This window comes from Diuraphis noxia, unplaced genomic scaffold (genome assembly GCF_037042655.1).
Source record: "Diuraphis noxia isolate RWA-SAM2 unplaced genomic scaffold, SU_Dnox_SAM2 contig0002, whole genome shotgun sequence".
In the NCBI taxonomy this organism is placed as follows: Eukaryota; Metazoa; Arthropoda; class Insecta; order Hemiptera; family Aphididae; genus Diuraphis; species Diuraphis noxia.
In genome coordinates, this window is record NW_028301712.1 from 3,757,604 (window position 1) to 3,785,475 (window position 27,872).

The 27,872-nt window shown below is 26.4% G+C and overlaps 3 protein-coding genes, 1 long non-coding RNA gene and 1 pseudogene across 11 annotated transcripts; 2 read left to right on the plus strand and 3 right to left on the minus strand.

The window, feature by feature from the left end:
- The first annotated feature begins 1,456 nt into the window (after positions 1–1,456).
- On the plus strand, positions 1,457–10,754 carry LOC107171724 (uncharacterized). 4 transcript variants are annotated; one of them, XM_015521976.2, is made up of 8 exons: positions 1,457–1,908; positions 1,980–2,170; positions 2,968–3,443; positions 3,571–3,730; positions 4,331–4,400; positions 4,472–4,624; positions 6,844–7,503; positions 8,262–10,754. In XM_015521976.2, the coding sequence occupies exons 2-8, from the start codon at positions 2,146–2,148 to the stop codon at positions 8,407–8,409; spliced, it is 1,692 nt and encodes a 563-aa protein (XP_015377462.1). In that variant the 5' UTR covers positions 1,457–1,908; positions 1,980–2,145; the 3' UTR covers positions 8,410–10,754. The 4 variants fall into 4 exon arrangements, 3 of the variants coding, with proteins under 3 accessions (XP_015377462.1, XP_089076204.1, XP_089076205.1); XR_001506333.2 differs by having other exon boundaries at positions 1,458–1,908; positions 6,844–7,616; positions 8,262–8,403; XM_089220078.1 differs by lacking the exon at positions 8,262–10,754 and having other exon boundaries at positions 1,458–1,908; positions 6,844–7,675.
- A 993-nt stretch (positions 10,755–11,747) lies between these two features.
- LOC149057925 (uncharacterized) lies at positions 11,748–12,439 on the minus strand. The gene is made up of 2 exons (XR_016190554.1): positions 12,281–12,439; positions 11,748–12,188 (listed from the first exon to the last, which is right to left on the minus strand). It is a non-coding gene; the product is annotated as an uncharacterized LOC149057925 (long non-coding RNA).
- LOC149057926 (uncharacterized) lies at positions 12,301–22,060 on the minus strand. 2 transcript variants are annotated; one of them, XM_089221370.1, is made up of 8 exons: positions 21,817–22,060; positions 17,676–18,310; positions 17,554–17,610; positions 17,373–17,474; positions 17,056–17,277; positions 12,842–12,991; positions 12,526–12,675; positions 12,301–12,440 (listed from the first exon to the last, which is right to left on the minus strand). In XM_089221370.1, exons 3-7 carry the CDS (start codon positions 17,573–17,575, stop codon positions 12,650–12,652), a joined length of 522 nt encoding a protein of 173 aa, XP_089077496.1. In that variant the 5' UTR covers positions 17,576–17,610; positions 17,676–18,310; positions 21,817–22,060; the 3' UTR covers positions 12,301–12,440; positions 12,526–12,649. The 2 variants fall into 2 exon arrangements, with proteins under 2 accessions (XP_089077496.1, XP_089077495.1); XM_089221369.1 differs by lacking the exon at positions 21,817–22,060 and having other exon boundaries at positions 12,526–12,777; positions 17,676–17,954.
- Positions 12,987–26,498, plus strand: LOC149057927 (uncharacterized). 4 transcript variants are annotated; one of them, XR_016190553.1, is made up of 4 exons: positions 12,987–13,660; positions 13,765–14,087; positions 16,333–16,448; positions 25,690–26,498. XR_016190553.1 is itself a non-coding variant. In XM_089221367.1 (3 exons), the coding sequence occupies exons 1-3, from the start codon at positions 13,396–13,398 to the stop codon at positions 25,735–25,737; spliced, it is 636 nt and encodes a 211-aa protein (XP_089077493.1). In that variant the 5' UTR covers positions 12,987–13,395; the 3' UTR covers positions 25,738–26,498. The 4 variants fall into 4 exon arrangements, 3 of the variants coding, with proteins under 3 accessions (XP_089077493.1, XP_089077494.1, XP_089077492.1); XM_089221367.1 differs by lacking the exon at positions 16,333–16,448; XM_089221368.1 differs by lacking the exon at positions 25,690–26,498 and having other exon boundaries at positions 16,333–17,073.
- LOC149057928 (uncharacterized) lies at positions 18,487–20,596 on the minus strand (annotated as a pseudogene).
- Positions 26,499–27,872: the final 1,374 nt, after the last annotated feature.

The window sequence follows — 27,872 nt, forward strand, 5'->3', positions numbered from 1 at the left end:
AATTTGTTTTAAAAATGTAATTATTTTGTTGGTGTTGTCATAGGTAAGGCTGAGGGCTTCAAAGAGGTTGTCAGGCAATTTTAGGTTTTTTGGTATCTATATGGATACGGCAGTGGATAAGGAGATACTTGACTGTGAGATTCTCCGCAGGTTAGACACATTACAGGTTCTTCTCTGTGCATAAGATGTCCATGGGACATCTTTGAGTGACCTATACATAGTCTACTGATAACTACTTCATCTTTACGGATTATATTATTATTTTATTTATAACTAAAATTAAATTACTAAACATTTAATAGAATATTTATTTATTTTATATTCCATTAACAACCGCTTATTTTTAATTTGTATGAAAGTTCAATATTACAATTTTTTATTAGAGTATTATCATATTTTTTTAGTATATAATGAGGTAGCTAGGTTGTATATTATACCAAGTTCTAAATGAGACATTACAACTTTAAATTATTAACTATAAAATTAGTTTTAATATTGGGTTTTACAATTAAAAAGTATTTAAACACATGTCAAGAATTTGTTTATGTTCTTAAATTTTCTTTCTGATGTATTTTAAATACTTTCTGATTTGTATCTGTATTTAAATCAGTGCTGTAAAATATTTGAGTAAAAGTATTCAAAAACTTTTTTAAGTATTGAATAACTTTTTAAATACTTTCAGCATGAAGTATTTTCATTGGTACCTACATTTAGATATTTTTATTATATTAAATACTATTTGTATTTAATACTTTGATTTTTTCTAACATTTTATTTGAATATTTGTTTGGAAAAATATTATTGCCAATTACAATAATTGAATAATAATTTTATTTAGTATTTTTTTTTATAGATACTTGTAATTCAGGAGATAAACCAGATGTTCTTTTATGCTGTAATGATGTCCTCAATGCATCAATTATATTTATAACCAATTGTTGGTTCAAACAAAATGCACCCATGAATTCATCATATTTTGGTAATTCAAAAGGATTTTGACTATCCCTAAGTATTCTTCTTTCTAAACGTCTTCCAATTATTAGAACTCTTTCTTCCAAAAAAATCTGTTCCCAAGACAAATAAGCAAGAGCCATATTTGGATTAAATTTATAAAAAAAAAAAAAAAACAATGCATTTAAGAAAATAATCGTTTGTATTAATTGTTATTTGATCATTGTTCAAGTAAGTACTCAAAAGTCAACGTTTTTCCATGACAATTAACATTTATTTCGTCATGTTTATTTTATAATTATCATTTTGAAGAATGAGGAATTGAGGAAACACTTAAGACATAATATTATGAATATATTTCGTTAAACGTTTAGCGAGGGGTTTCAATGTGGCACTATCGTTAAGGTCCATTATCAATTTTATTAACGACAAATCTTATCTTCTCTACATCGTGGTTATCATCATAAAATAAACAATGATAGTAAAATAACTAATAAGAACACTGAACAGATGGAGTCGTTCTCTCGTTCTACTCGTTGATCGTTCACTCTTTCATTTTCATTTCTGTGGTCAAATGAATCATGATAAAAATGAATAATATTTAATAATATAAAAATAACTAATATTTCTGTAGTAAGTTGTTTAGATAATGAAATGTTACTGTGCGTTTTGTGCCGTTATTACTCGCTACGTGAATCGCACTATAAGATGTAAAGATTAAATTAAAAATAGTAATATTATTTTACTGGAAGAATTACTGTAGTGTTGGTTAAAAACATAAACATAAATTGCTTGTATAGACTCACCACTGATTATAACTTTGTGTTAGTTCAAGTTGGATCGCCGACTGCCTGTCGTCCTACACGGTTCGCCGTTGTCGAGTCGTATCGATTGTTTTCCGCCCCCGCGTGACACTCGTGGATTCGACGATATAGTTATTGTGACATTATTATTATAGTAACTACCGTACCGTCTTGTTGCTAAGTTATTGTACGTTGTTTTAAACTAAATATTTTCTCTACTTCCAGTGAATTGAACGAGTGTCTTAACTGATATTTTTATATTGTACCTGCATGACACAGCCGTAATTACTGTTACCTGCCTGCTGAGGTGTGTGTGCTGCCTACGTACTATTATAGACAAGAGATTCATTATTTTGTTGCTGCCATCCCTCACAAGATCCACTTTCCGAATATGGATCAAGCACCTTATGATAAAGGTACCTTGTGCGCATTCTTATTTTATTATTATGACAACCAACTTATCTCTATGGAACATTTTTATATTTTTACCCTATGTAAAATTATAATGGAGTAACATTATAATGCTCTCTAGTGCTACCAAATCCTTATACAGTATTAGGTTCTCATATATAGTTATTATTGTTATTATGATTTTTTCTAGACAGCTATTGATTAATCATACTGAGATGAATAAATTTCAAGGTCAATATCGAGCATTATCTAGATCTTCACAATCTACTGTTCATCTATTTTGTTGGTATTTGACTCGTAGGTTGTTATTAAATTGTGTTTGCTTAAAGTCTCTATGATCTACCTATAGATAGATACTAGTATACTACCATTATATTAGTGTTAAATATGTTTTATTTGTTTTATTTAATCATTGTTTTTCTTTTTAACTTTTATCTAAATACATAATTTTGTAGTTTATGTTCTTAACACTATTGACATACAAAAATTGGTAAGTAGCTAAATAAAAAAGTTAGAAATTATTTTATTAATTTATTTGCATGAGAAATGTCTATGGTTGAATATTTTTTTCCATAACTAAAAACAATCCGTGACTAAAAAAATTGTTTGCTATAATCATAACTTTGTGATACGCATACCACCCTTACCTCATCCATCTCATAGTTGACCGTTAATTAGGTTAGGACTAAATTAAATTTTTATTTATTTCAATATTTGTATAAATTTTAAACCTAATAAAGTTAAATCTATGTTTGTATTCTTTTATTCATATTTATTCTTTTTTTTTTTATTATTGTTATAGAATTTCCAAAAGAAAATGAAATTATTGAATTGTTACCATGCATTATATGCAATCGTTCATTTCGTCCAAGTTTATTACAACGTCACTCAAATATATGCCAAAAAAATGCTAAAAGACGTAAGGTACCATTTGATTCATCGAAACAGCGTAGAAAAGATACTGAGATGGCAGCATATTTACCGCATATGAAAAAAGCTCAAGATGCTTATATTGGCATAGAAAACTCTAAAAAAAACTGGAGAGCTAAGCATGAAGAACTTGTTAGAGCTGTTAAAGCAGCACGAGGTGAAAAAGTCGATAATAAACCTATAACAATTAAACCTATTGACTCTGAAGAATGTCCACATTGTTCACGGAATTTTGGACCTAAATCGTATGATCGACATGTAGAGTTTTGCCGAGAAAAAGCTCAAAGAATATCTACTGCTCCAGTGATAAGTCAAGTAGCTAAAGAACGGCTTGAAGCAAGAACAAAGGTTAGTATATTTACTCAAAAATGTAATAGGTACCTTTCTATTTTTAATTCTTAATTTTGACTGAATTAAAAAAAAAAAATGGCTTGTTTATTATTTAATAGGTATTTTTAATTATTTATATTTTTAGTACCGGGCTCCCCCACTTAAGTCACAGCGTACAGTTACTAAAGAGAAGTATTCTCCAAAAGTTAAAACTTTTACTCGAGATGTTTCAAGTGTACCAATAAAAATGATACAGCCATTAAAAACTAATAAAAAAAGAAGCCCACTAAATAGAAATATTTTATGTAAGTATATTTAGTATTTTTTGCCTTCAAACTATATATTTTTAAGTCATCCATCAAAAAATCATACATAAGATACCTACTAATTTTGTATTTTTTTTTTACTTATACTCAATGACGAGCATGTAGTTTATTTATTTATTTACTGGTTTATTTCAGTCAAGTATTCTAGTATAGATACATTCAACATTAATATTATTTGATGTAAATCAAACAGAATAAGAGAATAAGAAATATCTTATAGTTGGGAAGTTTTAATGAACATAAATTATAATATTAGTATAGACTAGGTATTTAGTTAATTTGTTTCCTTAAGTGAATGTAGAAATCCTATTGTATTATAATTTGATATCTGTATCTGTAATATACCCCCATTATCTGACTGTAAGTTAACTTTTATAATACACATATGTTATTATAAAGAAAGGCATAGAGTTAATTATATAAAAAAAAATATCATTACATTATAATATGGTTTCTATTTTAAATTTATATTGTAAAAACTATGATATAATGCTAAAGGCATCAACATGAATATTATTTGAAAGTAGAAGATAAACATTTAACTAAGATATTAATATTAAATTGAATTAATTTTTTTAGCTAATATCCCACGTCAACAGTCGACAGTAGTGAAAAAGAAAGACCAAATTCCAAAAGTTCATCTCTATGAGTAAGTACAGTTATTATGTAAATATTTTTTATAATTTTTAAATTAATTGAGTGTTTTTCTTCTGGGGATAGAAATTCAATGTACTTGCCCCAAAATTCAGATATGAAAAATGAAACCGTTATGAAGAAATCTGAATCGGCCTATACCCTTAGTTCTCAAAACAACATAAAACATAAAGTTAATAAGATGGTCAATAATTTTAACCAAAAAAAAATATCTAAGTCGTGAGTGGAAAGTATAATGTATTTAAATATTTGAATAAGCTGTTAATTGATTGGTAATTAAATTGTCTCATTCGGATTCATAAATACATATTTAAAAAATATTGCATTTCATTTGTTAAAAATGAAGATAATATTGTGTATACAAATTACTGAAAATCAAAATCTCATATTACTACATGTTTAACAGAATTTGAAGTCTAAAATTATTTAAAAACACTTGCTCATTTAAGGTCACCATTATTGTATGTTATTTATTGAGAATTGTAAAGTATTGATGATAAAAAATAAATAAGAATGAAAAATAAGACTAAAATAGTAAAATACCAATCTAAAAACCTAAGAATAATTATACTCCCTTTAGTTATAGCTTTTGTGTTTTCATACTTTGAACTGAAATGTTATTAAAAAAAAAAACCCAAATATAAAGTTTATAGTTGACAATAACAGCTAGTCAAATACAATGAGTGTCAAAGAAGAAAAACATCATGGTTAGTATAACTATTGAACTATTGAACATGTTGAGTTATATACATTTCTTATCTTAATTATTATTTAACTTATCAAGTTATTAACATAAAAAATAGAATGAATTTTATTTAAAAACAAAAAATACCTCGGTAGTCGGTACATCTAGATGACAAGATATCACTTAACTATTATATAAAGATTTGTATTAAATTTATTCAGAAACTAGCTGATAATGGTTCAAAACATCGAACAATAATTGTATTGCAAAAGATAATAAAAAACCTAAATCTATGCCACATTTATTATTATTGTATTAATTATAGTTTATTGATAAATAATTCTAAATAAGTGACCTACTTCCCAGATTTTAAGAAAAATATAAAAATCAAAGTTCATACCTTAGCTTATGTTATACAATTTTTAAAATTCCAATGCTAATATTGTGTACTGCATGAAAAAAATGTTGTTTCTAACCCTAAAATTGCTTAAAATATTTTTAAAAAAAAAAACAATTTTACTGTGGCTTTTTAATGATTAGAATTATTTATTATTTATACCTACTAAATATATAAATAAAAAATCTGGTAAGTCGTGGATGTCACTTTTCTGTACAGTAGGTTACAAGTGGGTTACTCTAATGGATGGAATTAAATTTTAATCCAATGATACTATATCATTGTATACGAAAAACGATTCTAAGTGGAAACGGTTTATCTGTCTAGGATATATTATAGATTATTAAAAATTTTCAAATCTTAGATATAAAATAAAAAGTTTTTATGAATTTCTAGCTTAAAATAATTTCCGAATTTTCATGATTTTTACGTAAGGTGTCAAAATTAAAATTTGAATGCTTGTAAAAAAAATTGTGACTATGTATTTTTTATATTTTTCAACTGCTATTGTAAAAATATGTAATGAGCCTTGTATTAAATTTTCAAGCTTTTCTACCCAACAAATACATTTTTATCAATATTAATTTAAAAAAAACTAATAATGATTGACAGTTGGATATGCCTATAAATAGTTCAACTGAAGTCGAATTTTTTTAAAAATTGCATGGTGGATTGAATATACAATTTTCCTTTTTTCATTAATTTTTAGTTTGTTTCTCCCGATTATTTAGAAAAATATTTAGAATTTTTTACTTTAGACCTCCCAAAGTATCAACTAGATTCACTTTCTGATTTAACAAGGTACTGAAGTCAAAAGATGAAGCACTTTTACTACCCCAAAACGTGATGACAGACACAAAAAAATAAAAACACATCATGGTAAAATCAATACATTCATCGCTCCGTTTAGAATCTAAAAACTATATTTAATATGTTGAAGTAAAAAGCATTTTTATATAATAATACCAACTATTTCACATTGAATGGCTTGAATTATCTTTATACACTTATTATTTTTATTTTTTTATAGCTTATCCTTTTTTGTTTTAATTTAAATCACACGTATGTATGTTTTTAAATAACTGACTAAAATGAAATCCTAAAACTGACAATAATTTTATTTTAATAGCTTGTATTTTATTGTTTTAGTGGTATGGTATTATACTTATATACTTAACAATCAGTTTAAGTAGTAATCTATCCTTTATATGTATGAATTAACGTAGTAGTCCTACAAATTTTTCCTTAAAAAACCTTATTTCTCAATTTTTAATTTTTAAAATCAATACAGCTTATTGAAAATATTTTATTTCAGTTTTGTAAAATATCAATACATTGTGATTTTTATTGTTTTAGCCAACCCCATTTGGAAATTTTTGACCTTCATTTAGATAGCTACGATCCATTTAAATCAGCTGAACAACAAATGAAAGAGCTTGATCTAGACATAGACATAATTGACATTGGTCTTAAAAATCCATTAAATTGTGCCCCATCTGATAATATTGAAAATCTTAAAATATCTCCAGCATCTGCATTTGTTAAGTATTTGCCAGTTTCCCCTTTAGAATCGTCTCCAGATAATATTGAAAACACATTTTCCAATGAATTTCACTCTGACACTAATCTTTACAGTCACCCACTACACAATCTAAGCAACTTAAGTTTGTGTTCTATTGTTAGTATTGAATCAGCTGATTTTAATAATAAAACTCATAGTGCTAAAGTGCAGGGTATGGATCATCCAAAAAGTCCTACAAAAGGAAACATATCTCATAAAGATAAAAAAAATATAGCTATTGAAAATATGCTATATGGTGATAATGAAAAAAATAAATCAAGTCTCAACTTTGATTTGGCGGAACAAGAACTTTTAAAATCTGTGTCAGAATTTGAAAACTTATTGAAAATAACAGATGACGATGATATAGTATCACCATCTTTGAATAGAACCTCTACCCTTAGTATGATCAACAGGATTAATTCAAATAGCAGTGCTGATTCAGCTTATGGAAGGTAAGGCGAGCAATCAATGGTGTTTCAATTGGCATCGAGTACTTGCACGGTTTGAGCTGGTTTCATTTGGAATCCAACACTTATTGATTTTAGCCAAAATCAGCCTAACACGGGTAGTTAACACATTAAAAATATTAACATATTTTATAATTATAGCACATTGTAACACAAATTTGATTATGGTTTTGCTTATTTAATCTGGATATAAACACCAAGTAAGAATATAATATTGGCTAATACATTATTTTTTTTTACTAATCATAAGTATTTACAAAGAATATATATATATATATTCATCCTAAAGTGTATTGTACTTTTGGCATCTGTAATTAAACTAAAGCAAATAATATATTCTTTAGATTTTGTGTTTGTTTTAAATAAATAATTAAAATATAATAGTTCACTCAAAATGACACCTAAAAACACATTATTATAAATTATCAAATAATTAATCGCTCAACACTGCCTAATATATAGTGATAGTTTATAAAATATCACATAGAATTAAATTATTAATAACGTTAATTAATCTATACTTTTATTAATAATTTCTAAAAATGTATTCTGAAAAATAATCTATTAATTTTACAAGTCATATACATATTTATATATATGTAAGTGCAGATTTTTGCACATGATTAATAACTATACAATTTTATATAAGTTAATTTATAGATATTGCCTGCCACAATATAATAATAATTTTTGTTATATATATATATATATATAAATATTTTTTATTTTTTATTTTTTATCAGCTTGAACAGAAAAACTGATCAGGAGGCAACTGAGAATTATAATACACTGCTAATATCTGCAAAGTTTTGTCATGAATGTGGATTCAAATATCCAATTGTTGATATTAAATTTTGTACAGAGTGTGGCATGCGGCGCATAATGTCATGATTCAGTTGCTTTAAATTCAATATTTTCATCTCATTGAGGATATTAAGAAAACAGGATTTACAATATGTTAAATTTGTAGTATTAAATATATTTTATATTTTTATACTTTTATAATTATAAACTATTTATAATCAAAAGCTAACTATTATTTATAATAAAAATTATAAAATTGCATTATTTTGCTAACTACAGTGACTGATTTAATAAATTGAAATTGAGCGTGTCTTGTCACTTAATTTATTTTATATTTTACTAATTCAACAAGTCAAGTATTAACAATTATGCAATTTCTGTACTACAGTATTACCAAGAGATTCACAATATTAGTTTTTATTCGCTTTCATTTTTACATTGTTTAAATGTCAGTCTCCTTCGTTAGAAATGTTTGAACAATAAACATACAATAATATTAACTTATATATTTTATAAATAATACTATTTTTTTAAATAACACTGAAATTTTACTTACTTTTACTTAATACTATTAATAAAATATCACTATACATTTATGTCCACTGCTAAATGGGAAGAAAAAAGTGTGTCTAAACATTAATAAATCACTAAAAAATAATTGTATATGATTAACTTTCCATTTTAAAAGTATTGAAACTTTATCTAGATTATATATTTATATTACACTAAGCAACCATCTATACTAACTACAAATAATAATATTTTTGATAGTAAATTAGTATAAATTCTTAATAATTTGTCAAATTATGTTTTAACCAAAGGTTAAAATTTTATTTTGATTATGCATTAAATATTTCACCTAAATGTATACAAAAACGTCAAAAACATTGATATTATCATAAAAAATTTTTACTAAAACATAAACTTCTACAATTTTTTTTTTTATTTATTCATTATTTGTTATTTTCAATTGTTTTTCATTAATTTTCATGCGTTAAATAGTAGGCTATAGTTATAGTAGGTTAGGTTAGGTTATAGCTATAGCTATAGTCATAATAGGCTACACATTCATTTTTTAATCATCTTTAAATATTAACACAATTCATCTATTTCATTAATGTAATGTAATTTTACAAATTTACTTATAATTTAAGATAACTTTTATAAAAGTGAATTCACTAACAATGTCCACTGTAATTTTGTCTGAGCATAGGTTAGTTACCTACCTTATTTTTAATAGGATACATTATGTCAAGAAGGATAGCAAATTAATAGGAACAGAAAGTTATAACAATTAAATGTATTATAAAATATGACTGTGTGGTGCTATAGAAATGCAGTGTTATTAGTAATAAAATATAGTTATTTACATAAGCGCAAATAAGGGGTACTGGGGGGCTAAGCCTCCTAAACTTTGTTCCCCTCCCTCAAAAAAACCATTACATTTACACCACATAATAAATGTCAATAAAGTGTCCAATATAAACTTAAGCTACAGCCCCCTACCCCCACTAAATTGCAAACACAATTTGTGACCATGGTTATTTAAGCTGTTCTTCAAAGATTACAAGATTAGGTATCATAATGCCTAATTTTAAACAAAACATTTCATGTTACTATGTTAGTGTATTAAGCCAACGAAAGCTATAACTGCTCATGAGTTATTTATTTATACTAAATTTTTTTAATTAACAGATTACCTCCATGTGTAACCAGTACATAGATTGATCCTTTTATATGATTAAATAATTAATATTAACAGTGGCGGCTTGAACTTTTTTCCCCTCGAATCACGTTTAATATTTTTACACCACCCACCCTAAAATATAGTTATTAGTTATTACTTATTATTGTACATTATCTGCTGAGTACACATTACGGCTATATATTACATTTATTATTTATAATTTAATACTTAAATTACCAACCTGCAAAAATGGTCCAGTCTACCTTTTCCAACCATAAGACCCACCCACCCACCCATTAATATTTTTGTGAATCACATGATTCAAATATACTCCCTTCGAGCCGCCACTGAATATTAATACCTAATTGTAATATTGTGTGAACATGAAGGTATTCAAAGAAGAAAAATTAACACAATTCACAAATACAATAATCAAAATTTAATAATATTTTTGAAATTTATAATATTATAGCTTCTTTTTCATAATGTAAATAGCCCATTATTCCTTTATTCAAGTAACATACATACCTCAATACCTGATCTTATTATTTTAAAACAACTACTAGATTTTTTATCAATATGTGTTATAATTTTTTTTTTTTGTATAATTATACTATTCATGATTTAACTTTGTTTACAGTGTTAATATATTAGTCAATCTGTTGTCATGTAATTTTCTTTAATTTTATACCTATCTAACCAGTGTTAATGGCTATTTAAAATAATAAAAATTCTAAGTATTAAATCACAAAAATTGTTTGTAATTTGTATATTCTATATTTAATACATTAATATAGAGGACTTTGTATCCTAACACAGATAATGCTCTTACATTGAAGTTTGATAATAGATCAATTCAGTCTAATATTTAAGACATGAACATTAGAGGAAGGACGCCGAACACGGCCGAACGAAGCGTAAAAACATGGTCCGGAATTATCGCATTCCGCCAGAATGCGCGTCGGACAGTAGTGATGTCGTTTTTACATGTAGGTACAGCATAGGAAATTTATTGTTTTTTTATTATTATAAATCTAAATAACGAAACTTATGAATAATTACTATAGGACGTTTTTTCATGACCAAGATGTTCTCGATCGAATATATGTGTTTCCAATAATATTCGACTTCTATAAAAAGAGATATAGTTGTTTCAAAAAATAAATTCGAATTTTTTATACATACCTAATATATCTCCCACATAACAAAAAGTGATTTTAAAATCATTTTAGAAATATTTTTCAGAAAACAATGAATATTTATAAAACATCGTTTAATGATCAACATATAATTTAAAAATAATTAGAAAATATTTTTTGGCCAAAAAAAATAGTCTTCAAAATATTTTTGTTTCGTTTTCAAAATATCTTTTGAAATATTTTTAAAATATTTGCATAATTAAATTTTTAAAATATATTGTTAACGATATTTTCAAAATATATGATAATATTTTGTATTCATTTTAAAGATGACTTCTAAAAATGCAATTATTAATTTCACCTTTATTATGGTGCATAATATTATATTTTAAAAAAAAGGATTTGGGCTGTTTTTGAAACCTTGAAGGCGTCAGGGGCAGATTTAGGGGGGGGCAAACCGGGGCACTTGCCCCAAAGTTTTGGATGGGGAGCGCCAAATTGTGGGCATAACTAAGGGAGAGGGCTCTATAATTTTATACTTTGTCCCGGGTAAAAAATATACAAGATCCGGCACTAGAAGGCGTCAATGTAAAACCATAACAGGAGTTAATTTTTTGCTGTAATTTACATAACAATAACAATTTTGAATACAAATAAGTTAGGAATAATAATTAACAGTTAGAACTATAATAAAAACTTTAAATTTTATTATAGCAAGTAATTTGCAATTTTACTTTTATAATTTATATACTATAGTACCTATATAGTTTATATCAGCTTAGCTGATGACAATATCCTCTTATTAAATAAACTAAAACTTAAATATATAATATAATAAAATATTAATAATAATAATAATATAATAATAACATATAATAGTAATATAATATATATACATGAACAATAATAATATTAAAAAGGGTTTTTTTGTTTTTGTTTCTTTTCTTCTCGGAACTTAGCATTTGCCATGAAAAACTTCATGGGTTTTAATACCTCTTGGTCCGTGCAGTTTCGATGTTTTTGTACACTTCTTATAGTTTCTAAAATATTAAGTACATTTTATTTTATTAAAGTAGGCAGTTTATATAACCTAATATTATAAACAGTATTTAGTATACTAAAAATATCTTACCAAATATGATGGAACAGGAATGTAGAGTAGCAAACACCATTTTATGCTTCTGTCCTGCATAAGAAAACTTTGATAGCAAATTATTGTGAAACATCTTTGACATTATTTGGCGTGTCATATCTGAGACACTATCACGTGATAGTCTACTTAAGTAATGTACCTGCAAAATAAATTATTAAATTTATGTAATAAATATTGAAGATATAATATATTGATAGGTTTATTTTTAACTGAATTATAATTACTATTTTTTGTCGAAAATCATTGTCCACTATTTTTTCTTCAAAAATGTTTAGTTCTTCAAGATTTATTAAAGGAAATTTGTAAATACTTTCATCAACAGGACAATAATTATTTTTTGTAGATGAACTATTTTGGTTTTTTTTGCAGGTCACCTAAAACATTATCTAGCCGGTCAATTTTAGTTGTAATATTTTTTACATCATATTTAATATTTGTCACAGAACGAGTCAAGCTTTTTAAAATATTAAGCATTTCTGAAAAAAAGAAAATGCTTTTATTACAAATTTAATAGATATGGTTTATTCAATATATTATTACCAGCTTGGACTTTTGAGCTATTTGAAATTGATACAGATGATGACGGTGTACTAAAATGAGTTGGTGTATTGTCCAAATGTTTATCTTCAACATTAAACTTTTCTAGGCAATCACTTTTTAAATCAACATTTATATTATCCATGCCATCTGCTATTAAAATAATATATATATATATATATATATATTAAAATTGTAACTATAACCACAGACTATATGAAAACAGATAGATCACTCCGAATGTAAACAAAAACTATGAATATTATCACTGCGACGAAATCAGTGTGACCACAATACAGGCATAAAATTTCGTAAAAAATGTCCCGATTCATACCTGGCGCCAACATTGAAATTTGTATTATAACTACCCTCTCTATCCTTGCATTCTTTATGTTCAGGTACCCTGACCTTTTACAGTTTTACATCCCTTAGGTTAACTTGGCATCTAGTTGCTGTGTGTGATTTCCATGTGACTTACTAGTTGATCATTGACCAAGTGTGTTTGTCTTATAATTTTTCTTTTGACATACTTTTTGATATTGTTAAAAAATTTAAAAATGGACAGTAAAAAAACTGGAATGCGTTGCTCAGTACAATTTTGCAAAAGTAAAGCAAGTGATATGAATGTAAGTTTTTTCCAATACCCAAAAGACGATCGTCTACCATTATGGATCAGAAATTGTGGTACAGAAAATCTATCTGAAAATCTATTAAAAAAAAATAGTTATAAAGTATGTGGCAATCACTTTGAAAATTCAATGTTTTTGAATTCTACAACCAAAAATCGACTAGTTTTTAATGCTATTCCAACAATGTTTAATGGTAAGTAAATAATAATTATTGAAACATGTTCAAAAATATTTTAATAATTTCAAAAACTAATTTTAATCTATATAAACTAATAATTGATTTAATTAAATTTTTAGATGAAATAATGTTTGAAAGATCAAAATCGGATAAATTACAATCGACAACACAAGTAGATCCACAATATTTTGATAATAGTTCAAAAGATCAAAGTAGTTGCAGTAGTTCAATTCAAGGCACTGAGACTGAAGGATTATCAAATCATTTAGTTGGGTCTATGAATACTTCTGATGTTTCAAATGCATCCTGCAGCTCAACCACAACTACTGATTCTTCATGTCAAACTCCTGGATACTTATCGGCAAACACACCAAGGAAACAAAAACTGGCTATGGAGATTATATCTGGAAAAAAAGAAATAAAAAATTTAAAGAAGAATATAGTAAGTCTAAGTCAACAATTATCCATGTACGATACAGTTGAACATTTTTTAAGATTAAGTGAAAAATATCTATCCCCTGGTTTATTTACCATTGTCAAGTCCCAAATTAGTTTAAAAAATAAACAAAAAGATGGCTATCGATAAAATAATGATATTAAACAATTAGCATTAAATATTTATTTTTTAGGACCTAGAGTCTATAAACTTTTATTAAATACTCTTTCACTACCATCAATTTCTACTTTAAAACGTATAACTCATAAATTTGAAATAATACCAGGCTTGAATGATCTTCTTTTTAATATTATTAAGTATAAAATTAAATATTTTACTGAAGAAGCTAAAGAATGTGTTCTCTGTGCAGATGAAATGGCCTTAAAATCTAATCTCTATTATATGTTAAACAAAGATGAAATTATTGGGTTCCATCAAACAAATAAGACAAAGACTTATAATCCTGCTAAATATGCATTTGTTCTAATGGCTAGAGGAATAAATATAAACTGGAAACAACCGATTGCATACTTTTTAGTATCAGGTAGTTGTACCGGTTATGACTTGCAGGATATCATTTTTGAAACTATTCACAAACTTTTTGATATAGGATTAAATGTAAAAGTATTTATTACAGATATGGGTTCTAACTTTGTTAATTTTAGTAAAACTGTTAATGTTACACCAGCTCGACCCTTTTTTAAAGTTTCTGAAAATAAAATAATATATATATTTGACCCTCCCCATTTATTAAAATCAACTAGAAACATGTTTTTTCAACACAATTTTAAATTCAATGAGAACTTAATTGAAAAAAAACACTTGGTATCATTTTTTGAACAAGACACTAAATGTAATTTAAAAATAGCCCCAAAATTAACACATTCACATATTTTTCCTGGACCATTTGAGAAAATGAAAGTATTTTTGGCAGCACAAGTATTTAGTCAAAGTGTAGCAGCCGGCATGGAGACTTACCTTCTTAGTAATAAATTGGACTCTTCTGCAAAGGCAACAATAGATTTTATCGAAAATATGGACAAACTATTTGATATCTTCAATTCTTCAAGAAGGCCGACTTCAAAAAATTTTAATAGACCCTTTAAACAAACAAAAGATCAAGAAGATCATTTAAAATATATGCATGATTTTTTTACAAATTTAATTATAATTACCAAAAAACAACAAACTAATGTTACTAACCGGATGAAATTTATTAATGGTTGGTTAGTCTCCATAACTGGCTTGTTGTTACTTTGGAAAGACTTAAAGGCAATTAGAACATTAAACCAACAAGAAAATTATGTTTTATATACCGCCAGATTAAATCAGGATTGTCTTGAAAACCTTTTTTGTACTCTTAGACAACAAAATGGGAACAACACTAATCCAACTCCATATCAATTTTTGTTTGCATTTAAAAAACTTTTTTTACTTAATTATTTTCAACATTCAGAAAAAGCAAATTGCATAAATGATTTGGATGCAATTTTAACTCAAATACCCACTGATTCAGGCATAGACATTAACACCCTATTCGCTGATAAAACACCTTTTAAATTTAATAAAACGTTTCCTCTCTCTATTGGGCAAGTTGATTATAGAAATTTAGAAATTCCTGAACAAAATGCATTCATTTATGTTTGTGGATATATAATGAGTAAGTGTCTAATCAAACATTCATGTGAAATATGTTTAGAGTATGTAAAAACACAAAAAAATTTAGATCCTTCATTTTTGTTATGTTTTTTTAAAGCGTATGAAAATGCTGAAAAATCAACATTTGGGAATTTAAATATGCCCCATGAAAATTTTTACAATTACATTTATAATTTAGAAACTGAATTTATAAATAGTTTTCCTGTTGTATCAGTTGATGTAGGAGTAGGTGGTAAACTTAAAATGAAAATGCTTAATATTGATTTTGAACACCCATGTCCCAATTTTGATAAGGATTACCTACTTAATTTTTTTTTGCGTTTTAGAATTGAATATGCACTATTTGAATTGTATGGTAGGTACTTCATTTGTTTTATTTATGTTTGAATACCTGTAATAAATTATAAATTAAACATTAATTAATTATGTTTATATAATTTGTATAATATTTGTCTGTATATTGCAAATAAAACTTATTTAAGTTATGAAGAAAATAATGTTTTTTGTAATCATATAGATTACATATACATTGTATATTATATGTAATTTTTATGTTTTAATATGTACTTACCGGATACCTTTGTTCTTACAGAGCATAGAAAACATCCAAATATTGAAATCAATATTCTTCTCATGACATATGAAGTATGATACCATCATTGTGTTACAGTTTACACTTTTACAGTACTAGCTAATGTATTGTAACATGTAGGTAACTTTAAATAGTAATTATGTTTATAACGTAATGAAATCTGGGTGAATACTTAGACCAAAAAATCGTTAGATGTAAAATTAAAAGCACAGACTACGAACTTGTGTTAAACTTAATTAATGATAACTATCGCCTTTTACAGTTTCTCGTGTCAATATGTCATTAACTTACTAATCACTAGCCACTTGGAAATAATAGGTCCTAATGAGTAATTACTAAGTAGATCTATTTTTTCGTACTAAATTACTAATTAGGATAAGATATTAATAATTAAGATGATTAGTAAATGGAAGTACTAACAAATGTCAAATATACAATAATATTGTAAAACATCTGAACAATATTTTAGATAAATGCATGTAGCTACACTGATTAGGTCGCCGCCAATCAGAAAATCTTATTTTTTTTCCCATTGTTTTCGGCCGAGTGAGCTATCTGTTTTCATATAGTCTATGCTATAACACTAAGCAAATACCTACAATACGTATTGATGTTATAGTTAATCAATTTAAATTAAATCATGTATACTGATTATTTAGATAGTAAATATTAATAAATAATAAAATCTACCTAGTTATCATAATAATAAAAATAATATTTTACTGTAATGGATTGAATTATTATCAATATTAATGTTGTCATGATAAATGTCTGTATTGATTTGTGTAGATTTGGAAGGAATTAAAGTTGACCCAAAATCCAACTTTCTTTTTATAATTTTATTGGAATTTGGTATGTCAATATCGTCCACATCCCATTTTCCAGATGGCGAGATTAAGATAGCACTTGTAGATACTAAATGCTTATTTTTTGAAATTGATGAACCTATTAAAATAAAATATATACATAATAAGAAATAGGTATATTTTAAAAATTTAAATAGCTACGTTATCTTTATTATTAGTTTATACAATATTTACTTCTAAGAGGTAAATAAGATTCAGTAGATGATCTTTTGTTATCTTCAGATATATTTATACTGGTTTTGTTTTGGAAATATTTTAATGGAGACTTTTTTTTGCCTGTTAACAAAATATTAGAATGATTGTATATTTTAAAACATAATTATATTAAATTAACAAAATCTAATTTATTGCTTACTTTTAATGTTTGAAATTAACATAGTATCAGAATCTGAACCAGTATCTTCATCAATATCTGAAATGATTATTAATATAATATCATTAAAAAAAAAAATGCAGCCATTTTATTTACTATGTTACCTGTTTCAATAAACTTGGGTGGGCTTAGAATTTTATCTTGAATTGTTTTAAAATGTTTTTTAGGTTTTTTTTTTAAAGAAAAAGAATCACCATCGTTTATATAATCATCATCAATTTTTTTACATCGAATATTCCTTGTTTCTTTATCTTCTTCAATTGAAGATAAGTCTGATGTAAAAGTTGCTACTTCAGCTTTAGCTTTGGCTTCTTTTAAACTCGTTAAAAGTTTTTTTAATAAAACAAAAAATATTTTTTATGTTACAATTTTTGGTAATAATTATTATAGTAGATATTAAAATAACTAACAATAATATGAATAGTTTATTAGTAATAATTGTATAGGTAATAATTGTTATTAATGAAATATGTGTACTTACAAATAGATTTAGCTAAGATACGAATTTGAAACCAGGTGTATTCAAGAGTATTAGGTTGTTTTTTTTTCTCAATTTGCCTGATTGGATCTAAATGCCTTTTAGGCCAAGCACATGTTTTTCCATCACTTGACAACCAGTGTGATGGAACAGCTTCTACTGAGTTTTCTTTTATGAATAAAACAATGTGATAGGTCATATTTACAATATGTATCACACTAACCACAATATATAATATACTTATAATATACAGGTATGATTCTGTAAAAAAAAAACTTACATTATAATAGATATTTAATGTTTGGATGAAGTATTAGTATATATATATACAGTTACCAAATAAAATAATATGAATAAAATACAGTATTGTTTAATTAATATATAAGTTATATGTACAAGTATAATACAAATCATTTATTATTGATTATTATCAATTGTTATTCAGATGAATGTAAAATTGGGATAACAATTTTTTGACTGTTGTTGTCTAAGATCATAACTTTTTTTTTTAAATTCTTAAGAGGAACCCAACTTAACTCAGTAGATAAGTTGTCAACAATATAAATATCAAAAATAATAGAACTTAATGGTTTTTCATAAAATGGTAGTTTAGTTAGAAAAACTTTTCCTACTAGAACTACTTCATTATTAATCTTAGTATGAGCTATGTTTAATATTTCCATTATATCATTATCTTTAGTTAATATAAAACGATCAGCTATACTTCTTGTTTTTAAAATTGTATTTTGTAAATGGACAACTTTATATTGTGGTTCTGTTAAGTTATTCAATAAAGGTCCTTGGGTATGCTCATTTTTAAAAACAATTTTTATACTTTTATCTTTATGAGTATTAACATTTTTTTGTTCATAATATCTTTTGATAATTTGTTGGAGAGGTTTATCATGTTTTCTTATCATTTTTTTAAGAGACTTCATGTAGTTTTCGAATGGAAAAGCACTTATGTTGTCAGGGAGCCAAAGTTAAGATAATCATCAGAAATATGAAGAAGGCTATGCACATTGTGAGAAATGAAATGTCTTCCATATAATGTTTCAAATTGTTGAACAAAATATTTAAGTAAACCTCTAGCATAATCAATATGTTTCTCTTGCATATTGTCATTCAACAGTATTGTCATAGCTATATTTAGGGCCATAAAGTGCTTATAACATTCATTACTTATATTATCTTTAAAAACAATTTGTCCTGTATACAGCAGTATTTGACGTAGTTCAGTGGCTTTAAATCTTGATAATTCATTTAAAGCTCTAGGCTTACGAGAAAAATCACAAGGTATATTTTGCTTTAATAATAAAAAATGATCTGATATTTTTTTTTTGTATTAAATTTGGTATCCGAACATTTAATGGTCCTTTATGAATCCATAATTGAATCAACTTTTTCATAATACCAAGGCAAACGAGATGCATATAATCTAATGCAAATATGTTAATGATATCTATACCAGGTAAATCTGATAATATGGATAGTGTAGATCCTACATGATGTTCTTCGTATCTTTTTGTTACATAGTCATTATGAGTACGCTTGATTTCACTACTGGCTGAATATGGGAAACATGATCGGTTTTTCAAATATTCTCCTTCTTCTAAACATCGAGAACAAGAGTCATAACCAGAATGCCCTTTAATTTTTAGCACAAATGCTTTAGCAGGTGCGTCTAAAGAAAATCCATCTATGATTACTTTTAAAATTACTCCATTTACATTAATACCATTTTCCAATAATTCTTTTGCTTCTATAACAAATTGTTCTAAGTATAAATTAGAATTTGTAGGCTTTTCATTGCCCCAGTAAATTCCAATTGGGAAAACAGAGTTCTTAAATCGCCGTATATAGGCTAAAATTGGCCATAGCTGACTAGAACTGCTCTTAGAGATTGGCAAGCCATCAATTCCGATTACTATTTTTATCACCTCAATATTATTAGTTAAATAAAATTTAAAATGATCTTGAATGGATGAACTTAAACCAAAATGATAGTATAAACCAGGACTTATTATTGATAAAGCATGTGTCACATTAGTTTTTAATATAGTACGAGAATCTTTAGGGAGTTTTGATAATGTTGGAACTTTTTTCAAAATTATCAATAATCCATCAAATGCATTATGAGGTATATATTGTGTTGCCCAAATAACTAAATCATTTTGAAACTCATCACATATACTAATTGGTTCATGAGTAGGTAGATCATATTCATTGCTCTCAGAAAACTAAAAAATAATTTGTAAGAAAATTAAAAACGAAGAATTATTAATATAATTAAGAATGTAGTAGAACTATTACTTTTGGAAATATAAATTCAGAATTGAAACAATTATCATCAGTCAAGTAATTTGCAGAAGTCAACTCTGGACTATAAAAATATTCTTTTTTGGGTTTATTACTACAAATATTATCAGATACTTCTTTTAATTTACACTGGTTATTCTTTTGCAAATTAAAATCATTAACCTCAATGTTGAATACAGAGTCTAATTCTTCTCTAACTCTCCTCCTCTTTGTTCTTTCACTCGTCATTGTAATAATTTCAATATTATTATCAATTTTCTAGAAAAATCAGAATAAAACAACTATGTACCTAATAAACTAATATATAAATATATTTTAATCATATTAAATACCTATATGTAGTATTTATTATATACATTTTTAATTTGATGGTATTAAAAATATATCTAAATAGGTAGATATAAGTACCAAATACTAATTCTATATTATAATATAATACCTACCTATATAGGTAATGAATATATATATATGTGGATTATATATTAAAATAAAACATCATCTATAGTAAATAGTAAAAGCTATTGTTATTAATGTTATTTACCAATTTATATTTTTATACCAAGACTAATACAGATAGGTACCTTCAAAATGGTTGAATTTCATATTCAAATATATTATTTTAAGATTGTATAAAATAGCAAATATTTATAGTAGGTATAATTATTAAAAAAAAAAAAAAAAAAAAAATTATAAAAGTATCAGAAAATAATGTATCAAAAATATTTTGTTGAATAATATAATATCATTATAGGTACAGGTGATTCTTTTACCAAACAACACTCATTAGGTACTTCAGAAAGTATTGCATTTTTTCAAAATATTTCTATTACATAGTTTTCATAATTTTCAGTTGATATAGAACAACCTTTTTCTAAAAAAAAAAATATATATTTTATATTTTTGGAGTTCATCATTGCATGAAAATCATTTTTTGAATAAGTAGTTTTTGAGTTGTAGGCATTTAAAGTTTCAATAAGCGGTGTGGTGGTACGGGATACCCTGCAAAATGTTAGTCCACTACAAGTCTACAACCCTGCTATAATATTTACTATTTTAATCGTGTAAACAATTTAGAAAATAATCTATTATATATTCGTTAATATATTTATTCTATGTACCTAGTAGATTTAAAACTAATTGGTCGTTATAATTTCATTGTGTAAAATATTATACCTATACCTACCTAATGTAACACTATACAATATAATATGTAATAACACGTGTAAATAGTATTTTTATTTTTATTTTATCACAATTATGAATTATTTACAAAAAATAAAATTTTATTTAGTTACAGTAGATCAAAGCAGACTAGTTAAAACAGACCTGACGTTTGGTAATTACTAATTATTACTTAGTAAAACATCAGGAGGTTCTCATGCACACGCCTATATTGAATGATAATAATAATAGCAAAAATACTAAACTAAAAAAGAACGTTAACATACCTTTTATAGTGCAGTTGCGTATTCCGATTCGCAATTAACTCAACTGATTTGCAACTTAGGCAGCTGGTGACACACCAGAGTACCAGACGGCAGACACACGGACGTATAAAACTATGTACAAAATGAATCGATACTTTATATTGTTTATATAGTCGAAGGTATAGGAATTATGAGCGTACTTTTTTACTCATGTGGTGCGTTATAGACGACGTATGACATCGGAGTCATCGGACTATCGGAGTATCGGACAGTGAAATGACTATTATAAATTATAATATATATTATAGTATTATATCACAATATTGTCAATTTTGTCCAAAAAGTCCGCCGTCCAGATTAGATTACTGGTGATTGAGATAGGCGGCGGGTGCCGGGCAGCCGTCAGTCGGCAGCCCGCAGCCCGCAATACCGGGATTCCCATCTATATCGGCGTTGTCGGCTAGGTTATTATTACCACAGAACGATATAACAACAATAATAATATATCTTAGATCATATTAATATATTATACAATCAAACATGAACTCTATATAGTTGATGTAAATAACTATAAAATATTATTTCATAATGAAAATAATAATTTTTAGTTTTTACTATTTAATATTATTATTTTTTTTTGTTAACAATTAAATAATCATATATTATATTTATACTGATCTTTCATATATTATTACGCGATTCATATACACTATATGTTTTCATAAATCCCAGCAGGCCAGCACCTTGTCGGCGGGCGGCGCGCGGCGACTGTTTTATATACAATATAATAAAATAATAAAATATTATTATTTATATTGATTATTGATTAATTATATATAATTACTGTAGATTATAGAATATTATACTTATTTATTATGTATAATTATTATTTATTATCATGTCGTTGCCAATCGACTCAATCGGCCGTGGCGGTAAATATGATGTTAATAATATTATCCTATAAGAACTATATTAACCAGCTAATATTGTTTAATATCGCATCTATATTTCGTGTCTGAATTGTCTGATAGGTACCTACGTTTCGTAAAATAGATAGAAATTAATTCCATTAATTCAAAAAAATAATACATTTTTCAAAATTACGCAGCTGATTATAGAGGCTTATTATAATATATAAATATTATATTTGGAGTATTATATAATATTATATATATACCGAAAAGTACCATAATATATACATATTATGTATTGTTAAAATAATTTATTAATTATTATCACATAACTCAGTTATTTTTAAAATATTTTAAAAATAAACGGTAGCAAATATTTTCAAAAAATATTAAAAGGTTATGTTTAAAATATATATTGTATGATAATCATAAAATATTTCAAAGAAAATGTTTTTAAACCCTTTAAGAAATAATCGTCCTGAAATATTATACGATATATATTTTTATAATATTTTTAAAATATTTACTGAGAAATATTATTGTCATGACCTTTAAAAAATATTTTGTAGACATTATCATCACCCAAAATGCTATGTGGGGCTATAGCCTATAGGTAATATAATATCAATTCATGCGTTTTATTACGATTCTCTAATCGCTGTTAACAAATTATACTATATACATTTTATTATATTTGCTGTCACTGCTTACGAATTACGATTGTATGACTTGCATCTACATTCTACATAATAAGCTAGCTAAAGCTTCAAAGGCTCAATGTCCATATTATATCCATAATCCATTTGGAGGATAAAGTATATTTATAATGAATAGATAACATTTTATAACTAATTCAGTCATGATGTTTACACTTATTTCTGAATTAGTACTTACAAAGTCGTAAGAATCTCGTAAATCGCAAATTAAATCTAATTCACATCACAACCACAGACTATAGTCTGTGTCACAACTAGGTCGAACATATTTGTAATACAATTTAATATTATACATTATTATAAATGTTATGCCTTAACTATGATTCAATTAAATATGAAAATATTTTTTTCAACGCCATAAGAAGAGAATAACTATAAATGCTTATAAAAAAAAATTGTGACTTACGATTTTCAATTTTTTTTAGCTACAATAAGAACAACTCATAAGGAACCTTGTATTACATTAAGTTTTTTTGGTAGTCCAACATTTTTTTATCGGCACTTCAAAAAAACATTCTCATAAAAATTGAAAATTTCAGTGGTCTATAAATAACTCAAAAAAAGTAAAAAATTTGTGAAAATTAAACAGTATATAAATAAAACTAACATAAACATTTGGTGAAAATTTCAAATATTTACAGCGATTAGTTTTTGAATTACAACCATACAAAAAAAATCGATTTGGTCGAAAACTGGTTTTGCGTAAAAATTCCCGTTTTTCTGTCATTTTTTTTTTGTTTTTCTCGATTTTTTTGAAAACTATTGGAAAATGTTTACTTTTGACCTCTATAATGCACCAAGGATATTCACTTTTACATCGGAAACCACCCCCAAAGTTTGAAATTTAAGCATTATTACACAGACAAAAAAAAATAAAAATAAAAACACACATCATTGTAAAATCAATACATTCATCACTTCGTCCAGAATCTAAAATTGAATTCTAAGCAGAGGTAGATAATTGTATGCCTTCAATAGTAATACCAAACGATTAACTAATAAACTAAAATATTAACTATTAGAACAAATTATAAATTTTGTTGGTAAGTACTAAATTAAAACAAATATAATTCAGATTTTATGATCTTACCTTGGGCGCCTCAAACATTGTTGTTTTTATTATACCTTGCCATTTATTAATTTTAATTTTGGATTTGTAGCCCTCTCGACATCCAGGAACAAAACAGTTTCTGGACATTTTATATAATAATATTATTGTACTTACTACAAAGTACAAGTCACAAATAATAATAATAGGTATTATATCTTAATTCGTGCTACAAGAATATAATATTTTACATTTTATTCTTGCGAGTTGTGATAAGACGCATCATTGATATTATATTGCCTATACATAGATATAATATATATATATTACAAAATTTGAATGCATGTTTTAAAACAACTATATCTCTTTTTATAGAAGTCGTATATTACTAGAAACACATATATTCGATCGAGGACAATTTGGTCTTAAAATAACGTTCCATAGTAATTATTCATATTAAGTTTCGTAATTTAGATTATAATATTAAAAAACCAATAATTTTCCTATGCTGTACATGTAAAAACGACGTCACTACTGTCCGACGCGCATTCTGGCGGAATGCGATAATTTCAGACCACTTTTATATGCACAGTTCGGCGTCCTTCCTCTAATGTTCATGATTTAAGCTAACAACTTAGGTACTTTACAGACCTTACTTTAAATTACTCTACAACTACGATAGTAATCAATCATCATTTATCAGTTTATCACATTTTTAACATGAAACATATTATTATTCTATTGAAGCTATATGTACTGGTTCATAGAAGTTAGAAAGTGTTTAATATATCAAGGGAAATATTTTATTTAAATAATAATTAACAAATGCAAAATCAACGAGAGGTAACTGATTAATTCGAACATACATATAGATATTAGCACAGATTATATAAAATCTATGTATAATCTGTGATATTAGTTTGTTACATTTTTACCTCAGAGTAATAATAATATTTATAATAATTTTTACACTATTTTATTTTCTTGGTTAGTAGTCAGTACTACCAACCATCACTACACTACTCCCCCTCAAATGACGGAGTCATTGATAAGATATAATAACAAAAATATATAAAACCTTATAAGATATAATAATATAAACTATAAACATTCTACAAAATATAGATAGTAACATCTTACATTTATAATAAAAAAAATATGTCGAGTTATGACAATTAAGGAACATTTATACTTCATGTTTTGAATGACACTTTTTTAGGAACTGTGTGACGATGTAGCTGTAGATCAATATCAGCACTACACTTGAATGCTGCATACGTAGATAATACATAATGGATAGGCCCTGTGTATACTAGTTACATAGCGGGCAGCGTTCCTGAATGAAGAAGAGAGATAGCAATATAAAAAACCAAGGTATAGACCTTAGATTACTTCTGTTATAAAAAATTCAAATTTCAATTAATTTTCATGGAAGGATATTTTTGAAATATTATGGAGTGTAAACTCTTTTGCTGAGTGAGATAGAAAATCGAAGAACGTCTGATAACCATTATGGCCTATCCATTATATATTATCTATGGCTGCATATGAGTGATCGTGCTTCGTTTCATCTTCATTGGGCAAGAATGCTGGTTTGAGTCGATCAATTGAGATGTTGACTGCCTTCCCATTGGCGTTCACTTAATAAGTTTTGTTTGTCCGTTGTATTACGAGGAATGGTCTGTTATGAATAACTAACTATAAAGTATAAATAACTAGTATAGTAGGTACCGGATATAATATAGTGTAGGATTAAACAATGATGTTTGTAAAACAATTAGTATTAAGAAATGAAAATGTTATTATAGTTTTGCATAAATAAAGTACAATCCCAAATCTGCAAGTATGCACTAATTATATAGGAGGGATTGTCCTACTTAAATTTAAATATAAGGTACGATAAGATGATATGAAGAGGAGTTGGAAATGGACAGCACCCAGTGTCTATACCTATTCAATTAATAAAACTAACTGATAACTTATTTAGTTCGTGTTTGTTATTTTAAATATATACTTTGTTTAATTGTCTATATTTTATTATTTAAAAGACAATTTGTTAAAAGTGAAATACATGTGTTTATTGTAATTCTGACTGTAACACTACATTACTGTTGTCGAGTATAACCTCACTTTCTTGTTGTTTCATTCATATATTATCTTATATCTAAACATCTTATCAATTGATAATATTATTATCATTACCCACACATACTTGAGTTCAAAACTCTACGAGTACGAGGCTACGGTCAACCGACTTGTAACATTGGTGGCAGCGGAAAAACGAACCATTGTAGCAAACACAGGATTTTTAATTAAGCAGTTTTAAGTTTAAATTATTATTGAACGAGTCAAGGCACATCATTCTATTCAAACTTCAGAGCATTCAATTCGAACTTCAGAGCATTTTATTCAGACTTCAGAGCATTCCAGTCTTCAGAGCATTCTATTTTCAACTTCAGGGCATTTCCAGTCAAGTCAATTAAGGAGCATTCCGGACTACCAACTTCGACAATGTTATATGTAATATTAATGTAAGTTTAATTTTTATAGTTAGAAACACCCATTTTTTTATTTTTTTTTTATGATTAATGAGTGACGATAGTTCTTATACAAAAGACGATAGTAAGGACTTAACTTTTGTACCAGATAAGTCGTTTGAGTCCGACGACAGTAGAGCTGGACAATCAACACCAAACAAAAGTAGTAGTATCAGTAGTAGTCAGTTAGTAGATCCACTACCAAGTACAAGCACTCTATTAGGTTTACAGAATCCCGTTAGTGGTCGAAATACTCTAGATCTATCAATTCAACGTAGACGGGTAAAAGTTCCCGCAGGGGTTATATCTAATATTCTAGAGAAAACTTTCTCATTTGACTCTAGCACGCAAGTTTATATTTTTTCTCGGGAGTCTAGTCAAGTGGTTTCAGAGTCTGACAACATGAGTTTGATAACTTCTATGGAGGCGGCATTGCGAATCTTACCAAAATTTGAAAAGCAAGACTCTGACGATCTACAAAATTTTATAAGGTCAGCAGAGTTTGCTTTGTCATGTATCGATGAAAGTTTAAGACCCGTGATGTTAGGTGCATTGATTGCAAATTTAACAGGAAAGGCGGCTCAAATTATTCGGTTTAAATAAATTAGCACTTGGGAGGAGTTTAAGGCAACTTTAAAAAATTGTTTTGAGCCACGGAATACTTCTACATATTTGCTGTTAGAATTAACAACAACTCGGAAGAAATTCGATGAGGATGTTGGTACGTTTTATGAGAGATTAGAGAAATTATTTCACTTAACATTAAATGTCCAAACTAAAGATAAAAATACAGAAGTGGCAGAGGTCATAGAACAAATTTTAAAGTCGCAGACATTAAGTATCTTTGTAGAAGGATTGAAACAAC

Excerpts from the sequence above, each read along its gene's own strand:
- LOC107171724 (XM_089220079.1), top strand. The coding sequence starts at position 2,381 with ATGAATAAATTTCAAGGTCAATATCGAGCATTATCTAGATCTTCACAA. Across the intron at positions 2,463-2,967 it reads ATTTTGTTGGTATTTGACTC|AATTTCCAAAAGAAAATGAA; the intron begins GTAGGTTGTTAT and ends TTATTGTTATAG. Across the intron at positions 3,444-3,570 it reads GGCTTGAAGCAAGAACAAAG|TACCGGGCTCCCCCACTTAA; the intron begins GTTAGTATATTT and ends TTATATTTTTAG.
- LOC149057927 (XM_089221366.1), top strand. The coding sequence starts at position 13,396 with ATGGACAGTAAAAAAACTGGAATGCGTTGCTCAGTACAATTTTGCAAA. Across the intron at positions 13,661-13,764 it reads TATTCCAACAATGTTTAATG|ATGAAATAATGTTTGAAAGA; the intron begins GTAAGTAAATAA and ends TTAAATTTTTAG.
- LOC149057926 (XM_089221369.1), bottom strand. The coding sequence starts at position 17,575 with ATGTTAATTTCAAACATTAAAA. Across the intron at positions 17,475-17,553 it reads GTTAATTTCAAACATTAAAA|GCAAAAAAAAGTCTCCATTA; the intron begins GTAAGCAATAAA and ends TTTTGTTAACAG. Across the intron at positions 12,992-17,055 it reads TAATAATTCAATCCATTACA|CAGATGGCATGGATAATATA; the intron begins GTAAAATATTAT and ends TTATTTTAATAG.